This window comes from Sparus aurata, chromosome 19 (genome assembly GCF_900880675.1).
Source record: "Sparus aurata chromosome 19, fSpaAur1.1, whole genome shotgun sequence".
Classification (NCBI taxonomy): domain Eukaryota; kingdom Metazoa; phylum Chordata; class Actinopteri; order Spariformes; family Sparidae; genus Sparus; species Sparus aurata.
Genome location: NC_044205.1, coordinates 17,380,967 through 17,408,285, shown reverse-complemented (window position 1 = coordinate 17,408,285; position 27,319 = coordinate 17,380,967). Strand labels below are relative to the sequence as shown.

Here is a 27,319-nt window from a genome sequence, read left to right as displayed (position 1 = left end):
TCCTGACAGTGCTTTTAAAGTTTGGAAGTTTGAACGAGCAAACTCCATCTACTGATGAAGATGAGCTCATACAATCAGAAGCTGCAGGACACCCTAGTCATTGAGTCAAACAGTTTTTCATGCAAAACAAGAAAAGGAATAGGCTACATGTAATATCATGCACTGTGGTAATAGATAAACTCTATATACATGAATGTATCTTTAAACGTACGTCCAAACGTTTCACTTTTTCACAAAAAAGTGAAAAACATGTTTTGCTAAATGTAATCTTCTAGTTGCAGAATGATGTTTTACACTGGGTGTCTGTTTGCACAATAAATCTGCATTCACAACATGTACATAACAGATGATTTTGTGACATCACAACTAGTCTGAAAGGCAATCATTGGTCCAGTGAGATGTAAAAACTTGACACTCTATGTCCACACCAGTGCTCAAGAGATTGGGCCTGCTTTTATAAACATAGCAAAGAAACAACCTCCAAACCTGTTTTTTGAGCTTGAAAAATCTAAAACAATTCTGGAGAGGCAGTTGCACCCTTGAATACATGATCAAATTCAGCATCCTATGTGCAAAATTCCTTATTCCCTGACAGATATTTTACATGTATCTTCCAAAATGTTCACCTTTTCCTTTAGAACTAAGCATGCTACTTAAAAGGCCTTATGTTAATAAACAACACAGTGTTTTACACGTTTTCAAGTAATTATGAAAACCCTGTCTAAAAATGTCTATATTTGTTTATAAACAGTATGAACCTTTCTGTCTTCAAATATATACTGTATATATATATATATATATATATATATATATATATATACACACACACACACACACACACACACACACATATATATATATATATAGTATCGTGTCTTGTTTTACCTGTAATTCTATTTCATTGTGAGTTTTTATGTTATTCATTTATTTATTAATACAGATCCAGCATCAGTTTGTCAGTTAAATGTGAGCTAAAACACAAAATCCCAGGAGACACAAACAGCAAATATGAAAAGGAACACTGCCGCCATCTTGTGTCTGGAGGCGGGACTTCTTCATGCTAACTGTGACCCGGAAGTAGTGTTGCTGTGTTTTTCTGTTTGGCACGTGGGGAGCAGACGTCCAACAGCACTGTCCAACATGGCGGCGTGCAGTGTGGAAGCGTTGCTTGCTAAAGCTGAGCAAGAGGAGGCCGAAAAACTGAAAAGCATCTCCGTCCAGAAGGAGCTGGACCTGGAGTTTGACATCGGCAACCTGCTAGCTTGTGACAAAAACCGCATCGACCTGCGGGAGTTCAGAGAGCAGAAGAAAGAAGACTTCCTGCGGTCGCTAGCTCGTGACAACACGCAGCTGCTCATCAACGAGATCTGGAAACAGCCCACGGAGAGAGTCCAGGAGGCGATAGTGGTCAAACTCCCCGACCCGGCGACCCCGCTGCCCAGAGAGAAACCACCCCCGAAGGCCAAACCTCCCACAAAATGGGAACAGTTCGCCAAGCTGAAGGGCATACAGAAGAAGAAGAAGACCAACTTGGTTTGGGATGAAACGGCGAAGGAGTGGAAGAGGCGCTGGGGCTACAAGAGGGCCAAGGATGACACCAAAGAGTGGCTGATCGAGGTGCCGGAGACCGCAGACCCGAACGAGGACCAGTTCGCCAAACGCGTCAAAGCCAAGACGGAGAGGGTGGCTAAAAACGAGTACAACCGGCTGAAGAACATCGCCAGGGCGCAGAAGGGCAAAGTGCCAGTTATGGGGCTGGCCACCTCAACCCAGCAGTCCAAAGAGGAGCTGTCTTTAGCTGTGAGTGTGGCCAAGACCTCCACAGCATCCGCGGGCAGGTTCCAGGACCGCCTGCCCAAAGAGAAGGCACCGAAGAACATGGGCAAGAAGAGGAAGTTCGAGCCCCTCATCGGTGACTTTTCAAACGAGAGGCACAAGCAGCTTGAGCTTCTCAAACTCATGGACGGCAAGAAGCCCAAGCTGGACATCACCAAGGCTGTCAATAAGCAGATGAGAGAGGAGGACAGGGAGGAGGCGGCTGCCAAGTACAAGAAGAGGGCAGGGAAGAAGGGACGCAAAGGGGGCAACATGTCAGGAAAGGGCAAAGGGAAGGGTGGGAAGGGTGGGAAGGGGAAAGGAGGTAAAGCTGGAGGAGGAGGAGGGGGGGGAGGGGGGAAGCGGAGAGGCAAACCTGGGAAACACTGAGGACTTCCTGTAACCTGCCACATCTGTCTGTGCCTTGGTCATCAGAGCGTTGGACTGGACTGATATGATGCAATTTGAAATGACTGATGATCCGTGTCACGTCCAGGATGTCTGCGGCTCTTTCACCGTACGTTTAAAACTGTCACCAAATCTTTAAAATGTCTGTCCGAGCATCATGGAGGCTCACTGATCAATATGTTTATTATTAATGGAAAATATCTAAACTGCTGCCAGAATTAAAACAAAAAAAACAACAGATAATTGTGATTCTTTTTCCTGTTTTGCATTCAGAATTTACTAGGTCAGCAGACGCATGGCAGCAAGAAAAGAAGTAGAGCAGCAATGACGGATTAGTTGTCACCTATTAAATGTATTATTGATTAGTCTGAGTAGTTCAGCTTCTTCAGTGTAAATATTTCATGGTTGAACTGAACATTTTGACATCAAGACATCTGAGGATATCTTGGGGACCGATTTGACATTTTTCACCATTTTCTAGAGAAGAAACAAATCAAATAATTGCAAAATTAATCGACGGATCAGTCGACGACGACAGTAATTATTGGAGGCAGCCCTTAAACAGTGCAACGTTCCAAAACTAAGAATTCTTGTATTGGGAAGATTAAGATTTCCTTCTAAAAATGTTATGCAAGATGCAAATAATGACATATTTTGATCACGTTTATGTTCGGTGTTCTCAGAAATACAGGAAGTTGGTGTTTTAATGTGTAAAGTAGCAACTTACAGTCTACACCAGTGTTACTGACGTTCAGAATGACACAACAGGATTCAGACTTTCACCCATGTGACATGTCGTCTTCAGCAAAAAGGCATTTTCATTGGTCTGTGTGTCAAGTAAAAAGGGTATTATTATTATTATTATTATTAGGAGGCTGTATTCACATAAGGTAAAAAATTAAAATTGTGGTTATATTGACAGATTTGATTGCCTTGTGCCTTGTGAAAATATATATATAGTTAAATCCTGATGACGTGATGTTTGTTTCCTTACATCTCGAGAAGAGCAACTAAAGACGACTTTTATTGTTGTACACAATTAAATTTCATATCAATACACATAGTTATATAATAGATTTATTGACAAAAGAAGAAATGAATTGTGGAAGTGTTTATGGATAAATGAGCCCTGCAGCAGAGTCTGGTTTTAGACTAGATTAAAATTAAACTAAAGCCTGGCAACACCAAGATACTTCATCACACTGATGCTAAACTCACGTCCAGTATATCTATAAACATGATATTTAAGCGATATATATCATAAATGGTAAATATCTAATGGTATAGACATTTATATATATATATATATATATATATATTTACTTTTAAAGGTCTTTATTTCAGGTTGCTTCAGTGAAACAGCATCAGCTACAGTTTAGACAAACTCAGCCCAGTGAAAGCATCTCATGTTTAATATCTGCCCTGCCTTTTCCTAACTTTTAACACTTAAATCCTTGAACATTGAGGTGCTCGGGTGTTTTCTTCTCCCTAAAAGTGAACGTCAGTCCTGTTTTCTAAGCGGCTTAGCTGTGGTTTTTGGTTATGTAAAGGCTTTTCTTTAGCCTTGGTGTCTAGACTGGAGGCGTCACACTGAATCCGGAGCTGCGAGAAGACCTACAGACTACAAAAAAAAGACAAGGAAAAAAAAGCACCTTTGGAACATTTTGACACAAGCGAAGTAGAGAAAAAAGCTGTTAATAATCAAAGCTTTCTATCATTAATGAGCGCATCATTATCTTACTGATTATTTCTTCATGTTCAGGTATGCAATTTCACGCGCCACCTGTTTTTAAAGAGACTCCTCGCAGCAGGGCCAGAGAGGATTCAGTCCAGTCAAGTGTTTTGCAGGAGCATTGAGGCCACAGATAATGAGGTTAAGTCTCATCCTTTTACAGTTGCTTACTCTTTGAGACGAACACATGTCTCCCAGTTCAGCTTACAAAGCTCAACCACAGCTTTCCTGACAGGATTTTAACCATATTTCCTCTTGATGCTGATAAACTAAAATTCTATTTTTTTAGGTAAATATGTGAGTAAGTCAGATGTTTGTGACTTATTTTGTAATAATCCTGTAATCAAATCTAATGGAGCACCTGAAAATTGAGTATTTTCTATATGATATTACGTGATTTTGTGTGTCATGGCAGCGTGTGTTCAGCTTTTGGGGCGTGATGAATGAATAAAGTAATACTGGTGGGATGTTTGGCTGCGGTGTCTCAGGCTGTCGGTTACCTCAATTGGTTTGGTGCTGGTTTGGAATTTGATCTGAAGATGTGATCAACAGATGTAGTATCACCCTGGCTGTGTAATGATTTTCCTATATAAAAACACTATAGGCTTAAATTGAAGGGGGATAAAAGGTCTCTCACTATAAACTGGTATTTAATTAAAGACTAAATAATCTTAAATTGATGATTTAGCCTTTATTTTCAAGGCAATGTTTTATGTTAGATTTAAATGGCTTAGTTGATGTTCCAAAAATGAAGAAAAAAAAAAAAAAAAAAGAAAGAAAAATGTAAAGTAAGTAAGAGCACCTGATTGAACTTGGAGGATCTCTCACAGGAGTCACAAACCGGATTACATCAGAGCATTGAACCTTGTGAATTAAATGCATGGATCAATTACTGATACAGTTTGATTACTGACCAGGGACATCTTCACTGGCTCTAAAGATCGATTGCATTCGCTCCCAGTCTCTCAGCCAGCATGTGGAGCTGCTGAGCTGCGCTGGCCCTCACTGCAGGACTCAGGCGGCTGTGGAAGGAAAAAGACAAAATCCAACAAGTTGGTTTAATTTCATGTCATTACAATGGTGTAGGTATCTGGCTCCGCCAACTCCTGAGGGAAATATCTAACTCTTCAGCTGCTAAATCCTTCAGTATGTTCACCAGCTAAGTTGCTAACTTTGTCTGTCTTCTGTTTGTTGCCTTTGCTTTGAGTACAGTGCTAAATGCAGATGAGAGCGGTGAGAGTGAACCAAAACAGTAAAGTTAAGGACTGCAACACCAAAACAAAAAGCTGAAAGACACTAAAACATTGTGTGATAATTCTCTGTGTTTGTCACTATTAGCGATTTGATTAACTGGCTCCTGGTTCAGGCAACAAAGGAGGAAGACCACACATGAGGCTTTACCAAAACTGTGGATAATTTATTGAAGTATCTTTTTACATATACAAAACAATTACCTGGGAAATCAGAAAATTCTGCTATGATGGTGTGTGCTCTCGTGAGTGAAGATAACAAAGCCAATTTAAGGATCTGAGATGGGGGGACTTAGCGGGCTGGCTTTAGAGGCTTCCCACACCACAAGCCCAGGAGACGCTGCTCTCAGAGCAGCTACACAGGAGGGGTCGTCACAGAGACCTCTCTCACCCATCTGTTGAGCAGTCCGCCACCCCGTCCCAAGCCCATTCATCTTTGTCTCTGCTCACCCAGGCCACTGGAAAATGGGACACAGTCAATAACCCTAAATCAATCAAGCCCTCTCGGAGAGGCAAAATTATGAATTCTCATCCACATCCACAGATGGTCAAAGAACAATAGGCACCGGAATGAAAATGAGGTGGTCAAGCATGATCTCTGCCTTTTATTTGACTGTCGGGGTAAAACAGATTGAAAATAGACCTATCTCGTTGAATACAATCTTAAAAATGAAGAAAAACACAATTATTAGTTTCACGTCACAATATTTTTAATTTCCCCTTAAGTCTGCTGCACATGCTTGTGTGTGTGTTGCACTCTAGGAAAGGACGCGTTGTTGCTCGTGTCCATCTCCAGTCAGTGCTGCAGTGGATTAGTCAGCTGCATTTATTTAAAGGTAGTGCAGAGAGTGCAGGAGCCTCGGCTCAGTGTGCAAGTGTCAGATCTTGAAGATGCAGCGCATCTACATGCACAGCAATGAACACTTTGAAGTCTTCACCACTGTCCTTGCTCCACAAGGTGAGTGGGATTATATCTGCAGTGAAGTGTGGCGTAGCATGACATTATTTACATTGCCGGCGGGAGCGAGATGGCATATCAATGTCATATGATTAATAGATAATGGGATGGATCCTTTGTTTTTCTCTCCATGTGGTCTCTTTAATGAAGGATGCTGTTGTAGACATAGCTACGTGCATGCATTTATGTAAGACATTCTTATGCATCTTGCAGTTATGACAAATGCACTAAATAACATTTTTGCTGATTCATTTCCACTCTTCATGGTTAACAGGGAGGTATCGGTACAGAGCAGAAGCTGAAAAGGCAAGATAAACATTTCCCTTCATTTAAATATCCATCTTAATAAAAATGCATCTGTTGATCTCATATTGTGTTGGCCATGAACTGCAGAATAATGACAAACAGATTATTAATGTTTTCTAAATGTAATGTGTGCTAGAGACTGACAAGTTTGACATTGACGTTATGTGAGGTCAGCAGATATGATGTTGTGTCAGTCAATTTCCCGTGGCTCTGTAATGTGTTTCATTCATCTAACTCCTCAGACCAACATGGACTATATTTAGGAGAAACAGATAATGAATAGTACACCCAGATTTAGGGTTTCTATTTCACTGCACAGCAGTTAATCTGGACACATAATCCTCTGACCCAGAGCATAGAGCAGAGAGCATCTAGACGGTGACTTCAGCTTATATTAGACCAGCGAAAACAGAAGCAACAAACCATTCCTTTACTTAAACTCTGTGTAAAATTTGATCTTGCAGTTTGAGATGAAAACAACAGGCTGTAACTCTCCCTCTGTCCAACAGATGGTAGTGGTGCACAGCTACAGGCCCAGCTGGCCAGATGAGCTGGAGCTGTGTGCAGGTGACGTCATCCTGGTGCTGTCGAAACATGAGGAGGAGAGGTGGTTTGGGCGGCTGCAGGACGGCCAGCGGGGCTACTTCCCCGCCTCCTGTGTGATGGAGCTGAGCCAGGTTGGTTGGCTGCCTGAATGAGCTCAGCAATGCAGCATTACCGGACTGTGTTGTTGCTGCTGCTTAATATCAGGAGGCAGATTGTACTTTCTATTCTTTCATATCCTGCTCTTCTGCAGCAGGGTCAGGTTTCAAAGATCATGCAAACACAGTTTCTTAATCAGCTTCTGGCTAAAAGAGATCTTAACATATTGTTTTTTAAAGGCTTCACCAGTTCAGTACATAAGATTGAGTTTACTGGTCACAAGGAGCACTACTCATCTTTGGAAAACATTTTAATTTGTTCTGTGGTGCTCAAGCAGCTTTTTCTTTTCAAAGGCCAACGACACGGTGACATCACTCTGAAATGATCAGGCCTATCTCAGCTTCAGTCTTGAGTTTGAAAATGGCTGATCGTAAGCCTGCATTACAAACTGGAGTTGGGGTAAAAGAAATAAGTGGGAATTTAGGAGGTCTAATGACGGACAAGATGGAGTTGTATTGTGGGAAATGTAGTCTCCAGGGTTTTTAGAGCTCCCAACTAGAACATGTATAGGCCAAGTGTATAAATCTAGTACTAAATCACTGAAGTAGCTCTTTAAAGTTCTAAAGAAATACTTCAGTTGTGAGTTTTTCAAGGCCTTTAACAGGAACACAACTAGGACTTCCTTTATTCGTGTCCAATTTAAAAGCACTCTGGCATCTGATTCTGATTCTGATACTGAATATTTCCGTCAAGAGTTTTTTTCTTGCATGAATAGACTTGATAATATAAATAGAGTTCATTTTATTTTACAAGTGTCTTACAAGTAATTTATAAATGATATAATTATACATCAATATACAAACATACACAAGAAGAAATAATTAGATAAAGTAAAGATAAAGTCGAATAATATGTTCAATCTAACAGCACAAATAAACTCACATTTCTGTTCCGCCACCGTCTAAATAAAGACATCAGAAGAGCTAAATAAAGCCTTAAAGAGTTTGAGCTATCTACTCTAATCTAACATGTTACCAGAGGAAGTGTGCAGTTTATTTCAGGGCATCTGTCGGACGTTTTATAACTCAAATGTTTTGATCGATCGATCCCATTCTCAGGTGAATCTTCCTCCAAGAGCCGTGCGAAGGAGCGTGTCTCTGAGGAGCTATGCCTGTGAGAACGACTCCGGTATACGTGGCAGAAAGTAAGTGTAATATTCAAGCAGTGGCCACAACAACAAACACACATGTCCCCCTCGGCAAGTGCATGCATACACATCGTTCACACACCCAGCACCCAGCAGCTGTTCAATCACCGAACCCCCAACACATCCCCCAACCCCAAATCCCATCCCACCGCTCTCCGCCCAGCACCCCTGAACAGGTGGCCCCTCTGTCCCTCATTAGTTGACAAAGCACACTGATTACTAACCCCCCTGAACACACGCATACATGCAGGCTCACACACACACACACACACACACACACACACACACACTAGTCGATCCCCTCTCACTGCACTGCATCTCATTAAGATCGAAAAGGAGCAGGAGGGAAAGGAAAGACTTTGAAGTGTTTTCATCTAAAGGGACAAGAAAATGTTTGACAGCTCATTGAAATCTTGTCGGAATATTTGTGAAAGACTGACAACATTTTCTCGGTGTTGCAGCAGATGATAGGGTACTGTATCTCTCTGGTAGTTTATTTGACAGCAGGGGGGCATTTATTTTTGACAGCCTGCCACTGAACTTTGCTCACACACACTCACATAAACACACACACACACACACCACACAGAGCCCTCTGTACGGCTCCGTGCCTGTCTTGTCTGCTAGCGGAGGAATTTGGGTCATGAGGAATAAACAGCGCCTTTGTGTTTGTTATTTCCTCTTTGTCCCCCAGTGGACACATTCTACAGGCGCTCAGGAGGGGGAGCAGAGGAGGTGGAGCAGGAGGTGGAGGGGGAGGAGGAGGAGGGGGAGCCGGGCTGGATGGGAGCCAAGGCGAGAGCGAGGGCCCCTTCCCGGCGCGGAGGCCCCAGGTCCCTGCACCTCAGCCCGCGGCCTCCCAACCTCAGACACACAGATCCCCGGGCCTCCTCCACAGGATCTTGTCCAAGTGCCGGAAAAAGAGTGAATGCCAGGGAGCCACGAACGGGGCCTTTGAGGGCGACTAAGAGGCCCTCCTCTTTGTCATGTGTGGCCGAGAGGAGTTCACTTTGGTGGGGCTACGCTGGGGGAGGAAGCATGAAAAGACGGGTCTTTGATCATTCCTGATGATGGCAGGTTAATAATTGTCAAATCAGGTGTTTCTTGATCCGGCCGCATTTCAAAAAGCAAGAGGTTGAATGGGGATTGTGCGAAGCGGACAATATCAGTGATGTCACAGACGATATTCTGCCCATTGCATCTGATGGACTGTGCCTGATGTGACATCACTGATGGGGGCGGGGCTACACATGCAAACATACCTGAACGTTTGAATGTCCAGAGAGCTGAGCAGCTGCTGTTTTTCTGCCCCGTTTACCCTTATAGCAAGATGAAATGCCAGGCTCATGCTTTGGAAAATATATAAATGCAATCACTGCGTTCATTTGTGTAACAAAGGGCAGTAATTTTAAGAGTTGGTGGCAACCAATGAGGCAATAAGCGATGCTTTAATTATCATATGTAGCCTTTTTCCAGGACCTGCTGCTGTTAGCCAAGAGAAATGGTTTGCACTATATATCAAGGTCCATGTAATAAGAGTTGATAATAGCATTTACTGTTGATTATAAGGCATTTATATGCAAGAAATATAGCAATTTATAGACTGCCAAAGAATATTAAAGGTCCAGTGTGTAGAATTTGGGAGAATCTACTGGCAGAAATGGAAGATAATATTGGACATGATTATATTTTTATTAGTGTACAATCACCTGAAAGTAAGCATCATTGTGTTTTTGTTACCTAAGAATGAGCCTTTCACATCTACAGGGGGCGCGGGTCATCTTTCACTATGTCCACCATGTTGCACTGCCATGTTTCTACAGTAGCCCAGAACGGACAAACCAAACACTGACACTAGAGGGAGATTCAGTTGGTTTTCGATCTGCAACCTCACTGCTAGATGCCTCTAAATCCTACACACTGGACCTTCAAAGGTTAAGTTCACCCAAAAATGAACATTCAGTTGTCATCTACTTACCCCCACGCCGACTGAAAGTCAGGTGAAGCTTCATAGTCCTCAAAGACATTTTTGGAGCATCACGTCAAAACAGTGTTGCAGCATTCTCCTAAACAACTGAAGTAAATGGGGACTGATTTTTTAAACATAAAAAATATATATATTTAAAAAGCCTCCAAGCAGCTTGTCTGTCATAATCCAAGTCTCAGGATATTTACACCTTTTTTAAAGCAAAAATATTCATTTTAGGTGCTAAGCTAAAAGTGTGCAAACATTGAGCGCATCGTGTGTATAAGTAATGTCTTCTCAAATAAGTTTGAGATCTCGGGGCTTCCAGAGACTTGGATGATGGCAGACGAGCTGTATTGAGCCATTTTAAGTTTAAGTTTAAATTTTGTTTATTTTTTCAGTTGTTATTTTCACATTTTAAAACAAGTCCCCATCTACTTCAGTTGTTTAGGAGATTGCTGCAACCCTGTTTTGCTGTGAACGTCCAGGAATGTTTTGTGGACTTGGAAACTTCACCTGACTTTCCATCAGCGTTGTGGTGAGAAGACAATGACTGAATTTAAATCTTTAGATGAACCTATTCTTTAACAAAAGCCTTATGAGTTTCCTTTAATTGTTTATTTAGAATAATACATACCTCATTATACTTTTGTTGCAGCTGTTGGATTCAAAACAAGTACAATGGCTTACTATGGTCATTAAATTCTTCATAGTGACATATATGTCTTTATAAGGACTTAATTGGACCTTATCACCTGTTAACTAATGCTTATTACAAGGAACTTTATATAAAGCGCTGCCGAGAAATGTTATTTTTGTTCCAATATTCATGTGTCTTAACTTCATCTGCTAATGTGAGTCCATTTATAGGTATATATTTGGCTGCTTAATATGCAATAATTATTATGATTATAAAACCAGTAAACCCTTCCAGGCTAACGTGTTTTTATTTCAGTGGAAACATGCCTCAGTATATTACCTCATACCTCAGCTCCTGTTCATTTTCCTTTGAACACTGCTGGGCCTCCCTCCTATTTAACAGTGCTGGAGGAAAAAAGCAACTCTCTCAAGCGAAAGGAAGTGTGATTGAGGCCTGCTGAAAGCCTCGCCAAAGGAGCGGGGATTGTGCCGGTTGCCCCAGCAACCCTAAAGCAGCTCTCAGATGTCGCATGTAGTCTTCCTCGTCTTCTTCTTCTGTGGTGCCTCCCAGCATGTTTCCGTAGCAGGGTCTCTATAGGGTGGGCTGTAGATTGCCTCCTTCCAGAGGACACAAAAAAAACTCAAACCTAATCCTAACCTTGGCCTTGACCTCCGTGGGGAAACACACTTCTCCTCCTCCCCCACCGTTTGATATTCACTGTTGTATAATCCTTTGTAATAAAGGCTGTAGGAGGCAGTCACTCTGGGGCCAGTGTTTGGGCGGCATGTCTTGCACTGGAAGGGTGTAAATGTTACAAAGAGAGACGGCTCCAGTGGTCCTCTGTGCAGACTCTGATTCATGTGGTGAATATTTGAGTGGGTCAGTTACTGTTATGGCTTATCTTGAGCTCGAGACTCTCTATTGTAAAGGCTTTCGGCACGTTTGAATTCAACTTTTGACCTTTAAACAAGATTACAATAACTAAATATGACAGGATATAAAATCAGTATATCAGAGTATAGAGGGAGACATTTCACTCGTCTTTAAGGTGTCAGGTGTTTTTTTCACATGGGAGTATGAATAGTGTGTTATTACTAATTTACAGGCAGTTACAAGTAATAATTCAAATTCAGATAAGGTCACAGAGTGTGCAGATATAAGTTACTTTCATTCTTAAATCCAAGTAAATCATCCACCAGGTTTTGCTTCAAACATGGCAGTCAAATGAGAGCCTGAGTTACCTCACAAAGCGCTGACACACGCAAGTGGAAACAGTGACCTATATAGGGCGGAAAGGCCAGGGTCCAATTTTAACACGCACACACACACAAACCCAGGGCTGTGGACTCTCCCGCCTAAAAGTGCCCAATCCTTGCTGTGTTGTGCTGGGTGTCTTCGGGGGGATGGCGAGGGGGGAGGAGAAGGGGAAGGAGGGGTAACAGGGTGCCTGCCAGATGACTGCTCTGTCAGTCCAATAATGGGCTGCCATCTGCTGTCTAGCATACACAAAGGCAAACTGTGTGTGTGTGTGTGTGTGTGTGTGTGTGTGTGTGTGTGTGTGTGTGTGTGTGTGTGTGTGGAGAGGGAGTTTGTGTGCTTGTTTTTGGGTGTGTGCTCAGAGGAAGAGGGCAGGGTAGATTTGGTCGGACGCCTGCAGGCTCTGTTTCATGTCTCCTGTGTACAAGGTGGACAGGAAAAAAGAGCATGCACATACACGCGCACACAGACACACACACACACACACACACACACACACACACACACAATCATCGCACTGGGTGTATTTATAGCTAAGTAAATGACTGAATACTTTAGAGGGTACCAGATCTGCTATGGATAATAAAAATGGGTTGGGCACATCATTTTATTCAAATAAAAAGATGGAAAAGGTAAGTCCCTTTTAATAAATCACAAATAAAAACAGCTCTGAACGTCTATAAACTCGATTTTATAGACAGCACGTATGTGTCTACAGGTCAGTAAGTCACCATAGTCGAAGAGTTGCCTCTCTTTTAATACACGCATGAAGCATAAGGTGGAGGGGCTGCGGCCAATAACCAATTAAGAAGCAAAAGGTCCCTGACATCTTTCAACTCTTAGTGCGGGTCAAACAGGAACAAAAGACCCTCTTGTACAGGATCAAGAGCGAAGGGAGGACAGGTTGATTAAGTGGACATGGCGTGCATGTGGCGCCCGTGTGTTTACGTGCGCATTGTTTATGTGCGTGTGCACTGCTGCTCCTTCAGCATAAGGCAAGTCGTCACGTTCTTTTGCCTCCCTCCGTTTTGGGGGGCAATTGAGTGAATGGGCCTGTAAAACCAACAGCCCCAAGGACAAAAGAGCCAGGGGGCATTAAGTCATGGGTGAGTGGGCCCCTTTAGGGCCAGCAGCTGACCCTGTGGAGAGGCCTCTTGTTCTGGTGGAGGGGGCTCGTGTCCCTGGACCCCAGGCCAAGTTGACAGCATCCCAACATATACATACACGCATGACGGGGGGGGGGGGGAATTCAGCTTAAACCACTCTATCAGATGTAAACTCTCAACCCTTAACAAGTCACCTGCATGGCTGTCAACTACACCTGAAGAGATGTGGGAATAAGATTATAGATGGAGGATTTGGATTCCCCCCCCCCCCCCCACACACACACACACAAAAAAAAGACCTTTTCAATGAACCATTTTTTGGCAGGAGCTCAAGAGGTTGCCATGCCTGCTGTGAGCATGTCAGAAAAACTAAAGCATCACCAGAAATCTTTATTATGCGGGAAACACCATGTAACCTACACTAATTTGCACAGGAGCACTTGGCAGAGAGAAGAAGAACGCAGACACAGATGTCATGCAACATGATGCATTTATTTTTTGCAAATTAAGTACACGGTTAAACAGACAGTTGGCAGGATTTCTATGGTACCTTGGTTATGATTTCAACTGAAAATGCTACAAAATATAGAGTGTTACGTCTGTGATTCACCTCGTCGATTAAAGCAAAATCCAGCATCTTGTGTATTGCTCATGCATAACTACAGTAGTATATAACAGCCACTGCACTATCTTGTAAATGTACTGAATTCCCTCAAAACCTATGATGTCACATGGCCAAATGTTGTTAACGCGCAAACATATCAACAGGTGGAATGTACAAACACAAGTCAAGCCAACAAACAGAACGTATAACACAATTATATACATATTAGACACATCTCAACCGCCAGACCTAAACACAAATGTGGACGTTAGGCTACTTTGTGTTTTAGAGTCGTGCACTCATGATCTTTCCACTTGATCTCCCTGACAAGATTCCCTTCTTATTCTCACTCAATTGCCTAATGCAGGATAATCCAGATTATAACTAACACTGGATCTACTAATGCCGATAATACGAGGAAGACCATTTATAGCTGTAGTGTTACTTCACCAGATTATAAAAAGTTTGGTGCGTGGATGGTTAAAAAGGACATGTTAACGCAGAAGCACAGTGCAGTACATTTCGTCAAAATCCCACCCAGATTTGCATAACTTGTGTCAAATAATGAGTGAGCAGGCAGGAGTTTAGGGTCTTGCTCAAAGGCATTTCAGCAGGATACAAGGTTTTTCAGACACTGGCTGCTGCAGAGATTAAATTAGGATGTTGTTGCACCCGTCTAAAAAATATGTGAATGTAAGGCTTTAACGTAGTTACATTTCTGCAGCAGAACAGGAGAAAGAACACGTTGAAATCAAGCAGCGAGATCTTAATGTCAGCATTCATTACAATACGGGGACACGACTGTAACACACACACACACACACACACACACACACACACAAAATAAAAAGGACAAGAGCTACATCATCAGAATGAACAAACATTTCAAATTAAATGATGAATAAAAAAGTGCAATTTGTCTATGATTAGAGGTCGAGATGGCGTCCTGCTACCTAAAAAAGAAAAACGTCCTATCTATATGTTACAAGGTCACAGATACAACTACACAATGATTATTTGCTAGATCTTGCCTGGTAGGAAATTAACATTAAATTAGTGGCAGTGCATGTTCTTCTAACTTGGAGTAATGGAACTGAATGGTAGCCCAATCCTGACTTTTTGAATGAGAAAAGACGATAAAAATTCTTCAATAATTTCTATTAAATGTTTTTTTTTTTTTAAAGAAATAAATAAATTAGTAGACATTAAATAAATAAAAACCTACAGCCTTCACATAAAAAGTAAATCCTTCTCGACCAAATGCTTGTGGTAGAACAGTGATGATATGAAAACTGGTCGGCATCAACCAAAGCAATGGTGACCTTTCACTCTATCACAGGTACCCTTTATCCACCAAACTAGCTCTGGTTCTTGAACCGGTTCTGTTCAGGACTGTTGGAGCCGTGGTGTGATGTGGCGAACCAGCCTGTGTTTTTGCTGGCTTTGAACTTTTTGTTCTTGTGTTAAAAGGTGCAATATGTAACAAGTTGCCCCCCTGTCAAAATAATAATTGGCAGCATATCACCAGAGTAACCACTCACGGCTGCTACTTGTCAGCCAATAGCTGGTTAGTTCAGTTAGGCTGGTGCTGTTCACACCACTAGCAATCAAGGTTTGTCCGCTGGGTGGAGGCGGTTTTCAGAGCTAGGACGGGGGTGACTGAGCCGGGAAGGCTGGCAGAAAGCAGTGCCAGAATGGGCAGAGAAACAGTGGGCTCAGGTGGGGATAGGAGAGGCTTGAAGCGGGAGGCTGGGTATCAGTCAGCGCTGACCTCAGGAGGCCTGAGCTATACTGTACAGGACAGTCCAGGGCTAGCTGGTTAGCATGCTAACTTCAGTATATCTCTGCAACACAGTACAAAGGTGTCTTTGACATAATATCAATGTTGTTATTCCTGTAAATTCTTCCTTTTGAGTTTTTTTTTTACTAAACTTCTTACATATTGCACCTTTCAAGATAATTGTTTTGTCTTTTGTCCATAAGATTAGCCTGGACTAACTTGTTATGATAAGAAGATGTAGAATACCATTACATGCAAGATGGACATACTGTTCCATCCTCTCTTTTCCAACCTGTAGAGTGTCACGTGCCCACTGATGTCGTCACTGGTTGCACTTCAGGTCAAGTTTTTGGTTCCAGCTGACTTTTCAGTTTCCCAACCAGTTTCATTTTTTGGTCAAAATGCTCCAAACGCTTCACAATTTGGTGCACTGAACCAGAACAGAATCTGTTCCATGTTGGTGGAAAAGGGGTCAGAGAGAGCTGATTTAGAGCAAGTGAGGGTTTTTAGGCTGTTTTGTCAGCAAAGTTAAACTTCTTAAAAACTCATGGTGTCCGATTTTATATTAATATCTAAGCTTTAGAGCTGTCAGATAATAAATAAAACAAACAGAAATAAACATTAAGGTACCCTTCCATTTTTTGAGGTTCTTACACATGAACATTGCAATGAAATACATTCAACCGATGTCTCGAAAGACACTATGGCCTTGGAAAGGAATCGTGTTGTTAAAAAAAAAAGAAAAAAGATACCATCGCAAGTGCTATCCAGTTTGCCCTTAAAAACACTTTGCTCCTTTCTCAGCAGCAAAATCAACTCAGTAGTGCAATACTGACAGCTTCTTATTTCCATCCTCAAAAAAATTCACATCGCTGTGGAGACCCATTCAGCAACGTAACACTGCTGTCACACAAAAAACACGAAAATGCATTTCCCCCCCACAATGTTCAAAGGAATTGTTAAGGTTATATTCTTTACTGTACGTGTATTTGCTAAAAAACCCATGGTGTGATTTTTAAAAATACATGGGTGTCACTATAAAGCATGTACGCGGTTTTTTATCTGATAACAGCAATGGGGCAGTTTAGAAAAACAAGCTGGAGGAGAAACACAATGAGTAGCGTTACTTTATAAAATGTCTTTCATGTCATTTAAACAATATATTAACAATATAAAACTCAGAAGCAGCCACCGCTAGTAATAAACACTATTCCTACACCCTACTGTATGTGCAGGATGTTTCAACATTACTGACTAGTGCAGAAAAAAGTTCTAGCGTTTCAAATCTGTACAAGACTGTTTACGTTGCCAGGTTGTCTGTATTCAAGGGGGAAGGAGAAAACTACTTAGACAGTGACCTAGAGTTGTGTTGAAAACAATACCAGCAGCCATGTCTTTTTGTGGGCGTCGTTGGCAGTGCATTGCTGCTTCAAAAGAAAAGTTAAATCATTTGTCTTCACTGGATTGTCTCTTACAGGAGGCAGTGGAGGTTTCAGCTGTCGGACGGGTGTAGTAGTGTTGCCTTTGCAGCAAGGGGACGGCTTTAAAGCACAAGGGCCCTTGAGGTAGAGCCAGACGACGGGTAAGGGTTCAGGTACTGACGGGCCTGTTCTGTCATGATCAGCTGGTCCTCTGTCTTCCCATAAACTACTGCTTCCCACTCACTCACCTGCAGAGAAGACAACCAGTCATTACCAATGGTTGCCAAAGAAGCTTAACTTTCATCATGCAAAACTGTTTTAGGACATTCTGTGTCTTATTAGACTTGAAGCTAGTAAAACTAGGACTGCAACTAACATTTCTACTGCTCTATTTTGAGCAATTTTCTTTCAATCAATTAATTGACTTAGTGTTGCAGCTCTAGTGACAAAAGAATCAGTGGAAAAGGTCACCTACAGGTCACCTGATCACTGGTTTTAGTTAAATATAATACGTACCTGAACAGAGGTGTGTTTTGGTGTTTTGTGGGAGGCGAGAAGTTTCTTCATCCGGGGGCTGGTGAGGCGATGAGGATGAACGGGGACTAATGAGGGCTCCTCTCGGCCAGAGCTCAAAGTACGGCTACACTCCTGCTCAGGGTTTGGGCTGACCAGTGAAGAGTTTGTCAGTAGGCTTTCATCTGTAACCTGCGATACGGGCAAATAAATAGACAATCTGAATTAACAACATGGTCCATGTTCCATTTCCAAAGGCAAAATTCTTTTGAGTTGTGAACCATACTCTTCTTCATTTAGGTGGTAGTTACTAAGTATGTTTTCTCATCTACTTAAGGATTTGAACCACTGATTTTTAAATTTAGCATCGTGACTTACTTGTGCGTTGTTGAGCTGTTCTTGGAAGAGTTGGACATTTAGGCAGTCTTTCTCCCATGGGTCCAGCACAAGAGACTTGCGCACCTTTCTAGCGGGGCCATCAATCTGAAATCATAAGACAAATATACAAATAACAGTTAATTCTCTAGTTCGCTAGCCGTATAGCTTTGATTAAGTTCAGTAGTATATTTCAATAAGGGGAGAAAGCGTGTGCTACACATACATTATGCTTCCACGCTCTGTACTCTGGCTGGATGTCTGCTCTATTAAAGAAGTCTGCTCCAGTCTCCTGCTTTAGAACCTCTCGAATGTCTTCCTCTAGAAATGCCAATGGCTGTGGCTGAAAAACACAAACACACGTATAAATACAGCCACAAGATCATGGAGCCATATACTGTCCAAAATAAGGAAAAGTTCACATAAATAAAAGTTGCATAATAGAGTGAAAACACAAAGCTTAAATGCATATTGGCACATTTTTCCTCTTACCTCCATCTTCAATGGCCCATGCATTTTCTCCTGGGCAGCCAAAGCATTTTTGAAGGGAGTTGGTGTCCTTGGCATCGGGATCATGACAGTTTTACGGAATTTGGGGGTCCGTGAACTAGAAAGTTGACAGAAATAATTATAAACCTTGTACTCTCGTGTACACTCTAAATTAAGACTCTTGTGGATCTTTTGCTGCTTTTATATATGTATTTACCCATCATTCTCTTTCTGGTGTTTAGGTGTGGTCTCTTTTTGGAGCGGCGTGTTGAGGAGACACCTTTGGCCACACACAGGAGTCGAGGTGAGGGCGGGGTTATCCAGATTCAGATGCTCCGCCCCTGATATGTTGGAGAACTGGGGAAACAGACAAAGCACATTAATTCATGACAAATCAAATCTATGAGGAAAAAGCCAAGCTGAGGTGGGGATAAGGATGTGTGAAGAAGAAAAACAGATTTAATTTACTCGTGAGGGCGTGAATGGCAGTGACTTTGTGGGCGTCTTCTTGGGAGAATTTGAGATATTTTCCAAGAAGGAGGAGCAGGTCCTATCGCACAAAGGAGACGGTTCTCCCCGATCTCTTCTCCTCCTTCTCCCAGTGGAGGCTTGGGAGGGTTTTGATGAGCTGATAGGAGTCAGGGTGGTGACACAGCCCAGACCAAATGGAGCACAGTTCTTATCACGACCAGGGACGGCAGCCGGGGTGTTAACTGTGTAGCCCATTGAACTGTCAATTGTCCGCTCTTGCAGGAGGGTGGCGTAGCCCGCCTGGTTGTGCCTGGGCGGCGTTGCTGCCTCTGACAAGTCGAAACTGGCCATTTCGCTCCATGCAACAGGGTCCTGCAGAGCAAAACACATCTACAGTAGATCTTTAATACATTCATGACCTTTAGTCGACAAAGTCATACTGAGACTTGTTTTCTGTTGTGTTCCTTCTGTTACTCACTGAGTCAATGAGCTCCATGGTCTCTGCAAACTCTGGTATGGTCTGCAGGGTAGAGAGTACAGTGCTGGCCTCTGCAGCCAGGAACTTGCTGGGGGAGACAGGAAGCTGTGGTGGAGGCCCCTGGGGGATCTCAGGGCCCCTCCAGGACCTTGTCTCCGACTGTTCCTCCAGGCTGCTGCTACTTGTGGTCAACGCGTCATCTGACACACTATCAGACCAGGCTGAGTACTGCTCCAGGTTCTGAGGGGCCAAGATGAGAAGTATTAGATCACTGGCGCCAGCAGCAGATCTGATTTAATAGTGTTAGATTGGTTTATGTTGAGTAAAAATTAAAAAATTATTAACTTAAAAAGTGTAGAAAACACTGACCAATCTTCCATCATTAAAATATTCAATATGAAGGATGACACATCACATGAATGGAATGAATCAAATGTGAAAGGGAGGGTCAGAACAGGACCAGGAGACAGAGGGAGGTGCTTGGTTCAAACTGCTGGCTGAGCGTGGGCATGGGGGTGAGGACCGGAGGGGATGAAGGAGAGAGCTCATGTTTGGAACGATGGTAATGGGGGAGAAGGGCAGCTACCAAGCGCAGCTTCAGGCCAGTTTGAATGAGTAGCGAGATGGGGAAGGTGGTTACTATAGCAACACTACAGCAATTCAGGCTACAGACACACATACATGTGCGCCATTCTCGTTTTCACACGTATACACTGCAAAAAGTCATTTAGTCTTAAAAGTCTTAAAATCTTCTTTTCCTTTAAGAAAGGAAAAATCTAGTGAGGAGATGGCTTTCAAGAATTTTCTTTTAACAGGTGGCTGAAGAAAATTCACAGTATCCTCTCTTAACCTCATTATGATTTGATTTTAAGACTCAAAGTGGATTTAATAATACATTTAATATTACAAATGACTGTTTTAAAACTTTTTACAGTGTACGTAAGCTACAAACACACGCAAGCTATGCTGACTATATGCAAACACACATTCGGAGTGTGTTCTTACACGTGGACCTCTGCACTGCACTTGTCGTTGGACTTCACTCTCTGCTGACATAAGCAGCAGCTCAAGCTCCTTAATTCTTTGCTCTCTGTCGGGATCATCCAGGCAGGATGGCTGAAATAAACAAACGTCAGGGAGGAGAGGTCGAGAAGGACAGGAAGGAAAGGAAGAAGTTAAGAAAAGCAGACAAAAACAGATTTACACATAAAATATTTACCCCCCTTGATCTGTTTTCATATGTTAGGTGAAAATAACAGGACATTCAAGTGTTTTGATTTGAAGTCCAGAGTTAGCAATCACAAGAATAACTAAAGAAAGTCCAGAAATAAAGAATGTGACAAGTATTTCACCCACAAGCATGCAAAGAAATACACAAAGACTCACTGATATGAAGCCTGAATTTTCAGGAAGGCTGTCCATCAAATGTCCACTGTGCGGATCATAAGGATAGCCCCCCATCTAAAATATAGAGAAATCTATTTCAGTTAAAATAAACAGAGAACAGAACTAAAACAAAGTATATCTTGTAGAGTTCAGAAGGGAAGTGGACCTGGTTCTGGCCAGCTATAGGCAGGGGACTGCCCTCACAGAGCTGCGGCTCTGTTGGAGTTGGAGGACATGGTCTGTGGTGGCGCCTTTTCACTCCAGCATGAGAAGAAGTGAAACTCTTGCAGCCATCTTGCAGGTACCCCTCATGCTCCACCTTCCTCCTCATGGTAGAGTTCCAGTGGTTCTTGATGGAGTTGTCCGTCCTGTTGGGGAGAAGATCAGTTTAGCGATTATCCATTTCGTGACTCAAACTGGAAATGGAGATATGCAATGTGTGCATGGGACTGTATTACCGTCCAGGAAGAAGCTTGGAGATCTCTGCCCAGCGGTTGCCAAGCCGTTTGTGGGCCTCGTAGATGATTCGGTCCTCTTCCTGTGTCCATGAAGACTTCTTCACCTCTGGATTGAGGTGGTTGTGCCACCGTTCGCGGCACTGCTTTCCAATCCTTCCTTGGAGGTGTTTAGCAATCACGGACCAACGCTTGGGGCCATACTTGTGTACCAGGTCAATAACCTGCACAAACATTTAGTTTCAGTACAGTTTGTAAATCAGAATATTATATTCTCTGTTATATTTTATTTTATGGATGGAGAAGGGCCCTAACTGGGTTCATTTAAACATGAAGAAAAGAGAGAAATCACATCTTTCAACTTTGTATTCACAGCCAACAGCAGCACCAGTGTTTAGAAAGCTTTGACTGTAACAACAGCAGAGCTTGTTAGCCTCTTTCCGTCAAGGCTGAAAAATGCTGTGAGGTCATCGTTGGCAGCTCATGCTGTTATTGATAGGTCTGTGTTTCTGTTGTGATGCCAAGATGTTGGAGGAATGAGATGCAATTCTTGACATTCCTGAAGAATTGTGATCCATTTAAGGAACGCATTGTTCAGCTTACAGCTCAGGAAGATATTAGAGCTTTACTTTACTGTACAAAGAAGGACTGGGCTCTGAACTAGTGACTTGGAAAGTGTTATTAGGGATGACGTAGTGGAGGATTAACTTTGCAAAAAAAAAGAAGCTGAGGCTAAGAAAGTTTTGGCGGGAAGTAAGCTTGCACATGTGCACAGCCTTGTCAGTCTAAAGGTAAAGGATACATTGCATATTGTGGCATTTGTGTGCTCTCCACACAGCGTCCTTCTGCCTCCCCTATCATTTACCTATTTTATCCTCCCTCTTTCTATCCAGAACAGGAAACTCCCAGCTCTGCTTACCTTTTGATCCTCCTCTTTTGTCCAGGGGCCTTTCACCAGCTCCGGGTTGAGCACCTTCTGCCAGCGGTGCTGACACTGGCCATCTGTCCTCCCCTGTGATAGAGGCAAACAAAGCATAACACCTTATTACACCCACTCCTTACGGCTGTAACTATATCTGCCAACATCCTATTGATAAATGACATCAACTAATCTAAATGGTTTCAATGGTTAATAACCATTTGAATGGAAAGAAATTGAGTAGTATGGCATAAAGAAGTCAGATACAACTCTCAGCTCTCTTATTATTAATCCACAGACACATTCAATTACAGACTTACTGGAAAGAAGTTGGCTATTAATTTCCAGGAGTCACTTCCATGCTGCTCTACAAGTTTTTTCAGCTTTTCATCCTGGGAAAGGAAGGAGAAAAAGAGCGACACAGAGACTGAAAACACTAACCACGAGGAACTGAAACAATTAATAAAAAAAACAGATCATTATTACGATGTGAGTGGCAGACACTTAAACACAGTCTACAAGAAGATGAAAAAAGGCCAGACCTCACTTGTGCCTCTGATAAACGTACCTCATCTCGGGACCACTTTACTTTGCACAGGGTCTTTTTGTCTTTGCTCTTCTCTTTACTCTCTGGGTCTGTGGAATGCACCTCTTCATCCTCATCATTGCTATAAAATATGCACAGGGAGGTAAATGGGAGTAAAAGAAGAACAGATGTTTTATCATTGGAGCAAAACTACAGCTAAACACCTTCTTTACAAACCAGGAATAGGGATATGAACATGTATTAGCAATTTCCATGGTATTGCATGGAAATTGCTAATACAGGCACCAGGATTAGTACCATTGATTTTATCAGCACTTAATGTATTTCAAATACTTAGCAAACCTGCATCCGGATTAGTCATAAAAATATATGCAAATGCAAACATATACTTGCTCTATACTTGTAAAGGATATCCTGCCATTACTCAAGCAGTCAAGGTCTAACCAAAATAAGCTTAATCATTACACAGGCTACAGAAAGTCAAGCTGTTCCTTTCTGTTGTGAATGCACAAACATCATGGGAAAAGATAAGAAAAGATCACTATAACCAGCAAGTTACCAATTAAGATCACTAGTTGTGGATCAGAACTATTTTTCTTGTGTCAAAAGCCAAAGCAAGCAAGACAGGGAAATAAACAGAAACATGGATGGTCCGTGCAAGACACTTTCAATCAGTCTTGAACTGATTCAAGAACTTAAACAATACTGCAGCGCTGAAATTAAAAATCAGGGAAAAGTTAACACACTGGCCCACCAGTTTGACAGACCTTGTCAGAATAAAAAGGAGAAAACTAAACAACTTGTACTCATATTGCATACAAGAACACAAAATTCCTCTCTACTGAAACAAGAAGTTGGCAGGCAGCACTGTACTTCTGTGCTCCTATAAAACTTGCTGCTGGCCGGGCAACACTTTCTTTGTGGTAGTGGAGAGGAGTGTAATAAATCCATTCCGGAGAGCTGTTACTACACAGCACGATCACACGTGAACACACTATCCACATACACAAGAAGAAAACACAGATTTCGTGGAGTTCTTGTATAGGACTGTGTATGAAAGGTCTTCCTCTGTGTGGAAAGTTGAACATGGCAATTGAATTTTGGTGTGGCCTGATTCCCTCACCAGGGCAAGGAGAAGTGGGGAAGAGAGTGTGGACCTATGACTGAAGAGGAAGGAGGGGAATAAGGGGGGCTAGAGGAGAGGGGCAATCCAACATCAACAGGCTCTTTCACCTACAGAGGTGTGTGTGTCGATGAGATGGAGGAGGCGCTGCGCTGGGGTGTGGTCAGTCAGGGGGAATGGCAAAGCGCTAACGGTCCAGTTGTTCAAAAAGTTTCAAAAACAGGCAAACTTACATAACCTCATCCCTTTTTGTTTGACACATCATCAACCCATTTATTAGTTTGGGAACAGTAAGAATATAATATTAAAATTTGCTTAACAGTTTGTAAAAGGAATCATTTTAGCATCAGCTGGAAGTCTCAATAGCAGTAAAATAAACTGACACCATTGTACCAAACATTCATTGTCAGAGTTTGCTGTGTTAATAATATTCAGTCAGTCATAAACAGTTGTAATATTAAAATGTAATATTGTAAAATACTGGTCAAACCATCAGCTGTTCTAATTGTGAAAGAAACGAGCCTCCCATCTCTCTCTAGATGTGAACGCCAGTATGTGGTGGGGATAATTGTTTGATCTGTTGAGTTTTGTTTTTCAATGAAATGTGGACTCTGAAGATGTGACATTGGCCCATGGGAAATTGTCATTTAGTTTTTCAAAATTGTTCCTGATATTTCAAATAGCTTGTTACATCCACCCAAAAAACCCATCCAGAGATTTATTTCACTTTGAGATTGAAAATGTCATATTTGGTGAGCTGGAGCTAATGTTATTCAAGTTTGTTTGATAAACTGACAAAAACAACAAATCAGTTTATACATTAGACCACACTTAGTTGCAATTGAATGTTCATATACACTGGTCACCATAATTTGTTTGTTTCCTCATGTAATTTGTCAGAGGTTTTGAAAAAACAAACAAGGGTTCTGGGATCCCAAGGGGTTTTTCCCTCTCTCATTTTGTCAACTTGGACACTGTTCCAAAAGGACATTTTGGGGAAATTTTAAGGTAAAAGCACAGATAACATTCTATCTGGTGTAGCTTAGCTGTTTTTTGTTCTTGTTGTTTTCAGGGGAAACGGAATCTGACCATTACACATTTATTGCAACTAATCTATCTGGCGTGTCACTTTCTGTCTAGTAACGTGCTTCCAAGTTTGCTGCTGGTTACAATGGGCGTCCCGCCTCTCCTGCACATCAACATCATCATGCAGTCTGTATTGTTCCAACGATATTTAGAAAAAAAACAGTCTAAAACAGTCTTGAAAACAAGAAAAGACTCTAATTTTCGTATGTGTCGTGCATATTTTACACCATCCCTACTTACTGTCAGGCTGCTGGGAGAGGTACGTTATGAACCATCAATCATGTACTAGTTATTGATCCTCTTGGTTAAATAAGACAACCAGTCATATCTCACAAGTGGACCTGTTTCCAGTAGGACCGTGTAGGCGCACGTGTAGTGTACATATGCTGTCAAAAACGAAACTTAATGCATCGTAAGTGCCCACACTGTATTATCAGGATACGGATACCAACCCATCCTATCTTAGTTGTAATAATAACGGTGCAAAGAAGCAGATAGTACACTGGATAATGAAACAGCACTGTATTATTATTGCTGGCACCCACCTGCGTGGCTTCACGTTGTCCATGACAGTCCGTAGGATGATTGAACCTTTTCAACAACGAACCTGTGTTTTGGCAGCTTTATAAAATTCCACATTAAACGATGTTTATCCATAGAAATCGCTGTCAGTCATCACTCGTTTCCTCTGGGACGCAGCAGCATCTAGCTAGCAGTATTCGGCTAGCCGGGGAGCTAACTTAATGTACAGTCCATAACATTACGCTCTCTCTGCTAAAGCCTTACTCATTGTCGATAACATCTTTCCAGAGAAATGCGTCACAGTGTCCCCTTCTGTTACTCGTCTCCAAAAAGGGAATATAGCAGCATAAAAAAGCCGATATTAAGCAGAAGAGACCAACACGTTCCTCCCGTTACTCGCTGTCCGGGCTGTTTCTATCATAACTCTGTACTTCTATTTGGCGTTATGATTTTTGTCCAGCCCGCCGATTCTCGCGCCCAGCCCTCTGCGCAGGCGGCCTCGCCCCTGATTGGTCAGAAATGGGGCTGTGGATAGAGGAGTCGGTACTCGAACCTGATTGGGTAAAAATGAGGAGAGGCTCGCGTGCGATTAGCTAAAAGTGGGCGAGGGTTTGGTTTCATTGGTTTAAAATTTGAGGAGGCGGGTCTTATGTTAGACGACAGTACTGTCACCTTTTGCAGCAGAATGGATCTTTTCATTAAGACAGTGGTGGCTCAAACGGGGCTGCAGGGACTCTCAGAGGCCCTTGAGGGGGATTCAGGGGGTTCCCAGACACACAATCTCACAAGAGGCAAGCGCATTGAATCCAACTTTGTACCCTGCCCTTTAGTGGTTAGATGTTATTTTGTGTTAGTATTCATAGAAGCACATCAGCTAAACATAGAATATCGTATCCACCAGATGCTGCTTAAATATATAAGAGTACGTTGTCCACTGATCACACCGATTTATGCAGTTGCTTCAAAGGCCAATGCCTTTGAATTGACACTTCTTATTGTGGTGCCTTGTAAGATTTGTAAATTATTATAATGATTCACATAATAATTGCATCATAACTGAGCAGACTGAGATTCATACAAAACGTGTGCGGAATATTTACAGCATGAATGACATAATATTTCCTTTCGCTTTGACAGTCATCTTGCATGTCCACAGTACATTCCGCAGCTCCTTTAGATGGTGTTTTGCTGACACCTTGTGGACAAAAGTGTGGCTTCGTTTCATTCATATAAAGCCAAAAAAAACACACGCAAAAAAACCCATCTACCCCTGAAAATGTGTTTGGTTCACATGCTATCTTGACATTTCTGTAGATGTTATTCCTTTCAATTTATTGCAACACATCTGGTTATTTTTTGACAACGCACTGTCAGCTCTAAGCAGGTAGGTTAACTCAGGACACAGCCTTTTTTCTATGGGATCGTGGTGCATTGCGTCTATCTGGATTTAGCCTCGGCTGATACAAGACCAAGTTGTAGATTACATATATGGTACTTTTCGTTACTCGAAATGATTAAGTATCTCATAATTTTTCAATATTATTTCATACTTGTCACTCGTAAATTCATTATTCATATAGGTCGTATGATTTCTGAATCATAATTTAAACGTAGTCATAATATTGTCTTTACCATTCATAGTTTTTGATCTGTTCATTTGATTTCCTTGCAGTAAAATGGAGATGTGGACTTTTTTGGGGGGGATTGTTTTGATAATAGGCATGTGCTGCCTTTCTACCTGTAGGTGACACTGTTTAACTGTTTAACTTCTCAATTTGTTGTCATTCCTGAGTTTAAAAGAAGCTGTGTAAAGCGAACCTCAACACGACCGGAAATCTGTTATTTCATTTTAACCATGCTTAT

At 42.0% G+C, this 27,319-nt stretch overlaps 3 protein-coding genes across 5 annotated transcripts; 2 read left to right on the top strand and 1 right to left on the bottom strand.

The window, feature by feature from the left end:
- Positions 1–1,095: 1,095 nt before the first annotated feature.
- rrs1 (ribosome biogenesis regulator 1 homolog) lies at positions 1,096–3,142 on the top strand. Its single transcript, XM_030398992.1, has one exon. The coding sequence runs from the start codon at positions 1,141–1,143 to the stop codon at positions 2,203–2,205; it is 1,065 nt and encodes a 354-aa protein (XP_030254852.1). The 5' UTR covers positions 1,096–1,140; the 3' UTR covers positions 2,206–3,142.
- Positions 3,143–5,949: 2,807 nt separating this feature from the next.
- Positions 5,950–11,214, top strand: LOC115569628 (caskin-2-like). Its single transcript, XM_030397647.1, has 5 exons — positions 5,950–6,163; positions 6,438–6,469; positions 6,979–7,146; positions 8,230–8,315; positions 9,013–11,214. Exons 1-5 carry the CDS (start codon positions 6,097–6,099, stop codon positions 9,284–9,286), a joined length of 627 nt encoding a protein of 208 aa, XP_030253507.1. The 5' UTR covers positions 5,950–6,096; the 3' UTR covers positions 9,287–11,214.
- A 2,546-nt stretch (positions 11,215–13,760) lies between these two features.
- On the bottom strand, positions 13,761–25,892 carry mybl1 (v-myb avian myeloblastosis viral oncogene homolog-like 1). Of its 3 annotated transcripts, none has more exons than XM_030399005.1 (16): positions 25,480–25,892; positions 22,747–22,846; positions 22,499–22,570; positions 22,179–22,271; positions 21,263–21,483; positions 20,971–21,172; positions 20,805–20,879; positions 20,424–20,534; positions 19,419–19,658; positions 18,938–19,330; positions 18,687–18,826; positions 18,473–18,587; positions 18,207–18,323; positions 17,984–18,088; positions 17,609–17,797; positions 13,761–17,340 (listed from the first exon to the last, which is right to left on the bottom strand). In XM_030399005.1, exons 1-16 carry the CDS (start codon positions 25,500–25,502, stop codon positions 17,215–17,217), a joined length of 2,322 nt encoding a protein of 773 aa, XP_030254865.1. In that variant the 5' UTR covers positions 25,503–25,892; the 3' UTR covers positions 13,761–17,214. The 3 variants fall into 3 exon arrangements, with proteins under 3 accessions (XP_030254865.1, XP_030254866.1, XP_030254867.1); XM_030399006.1 differs by having other exon boundaries at positions 18,938–19,312; XM_030399007.1 differs by lacking the exon at positions 20,424–20,534.
- Positions 25,893–27,319: the final 1,427 nt, after the last annotated feature.

Bases quoted from the DNA above. Each gene is read 5' to 3' on its own strand.
- rrs1 (XM_030398992.1), top strand. From the start codon at position 1,141: ATGGCGGCGTGCAGTGTGGAAGCGTTGCTTGCTAAAGCTGAGCAAGAG.
- LOC115569628 (XM_030397647.1), top strand. From the start codon at position 6,097: ATGCAGCGCATCTACATGCACAGCAATGAACACTTTGAAGTCTTCACC. The intron at 6,470-6,978 runs GCAAGATAAACA...TCTGTCCAACAG, and splicing joins ACAGAGCAGAAGCTGAAAAG to ATGGTAGTGGTGCACAGCTA. The intron at 7,147-8,229 runs GTTGGTTGGCTG...TCCCATTCTCAG, and splicing joins GTGTGATGGAGCTGAGCCAG to GTGAATCTTCCTCCAAGAGC.
- mybl1 (XM_030399005.1), bottom strand. From the start codon at position 25,502: ATGGACAACGTGAAGCCACGCAG. The intron at 22,847-25,479 runs GTGGGTGCCAGC...CATATTTTATAG, and splicing joins GACAACGTGAAGCCACGCAG to CAATGATGAGGATGAAGAGG. The intron at 17,798-17,983 runs GTAAGTCACGAT...CCCGTATCGCAG, and splicing joins AACAGCTCAACAACGCACAA to GTTACAGATGAAAGCCTACT.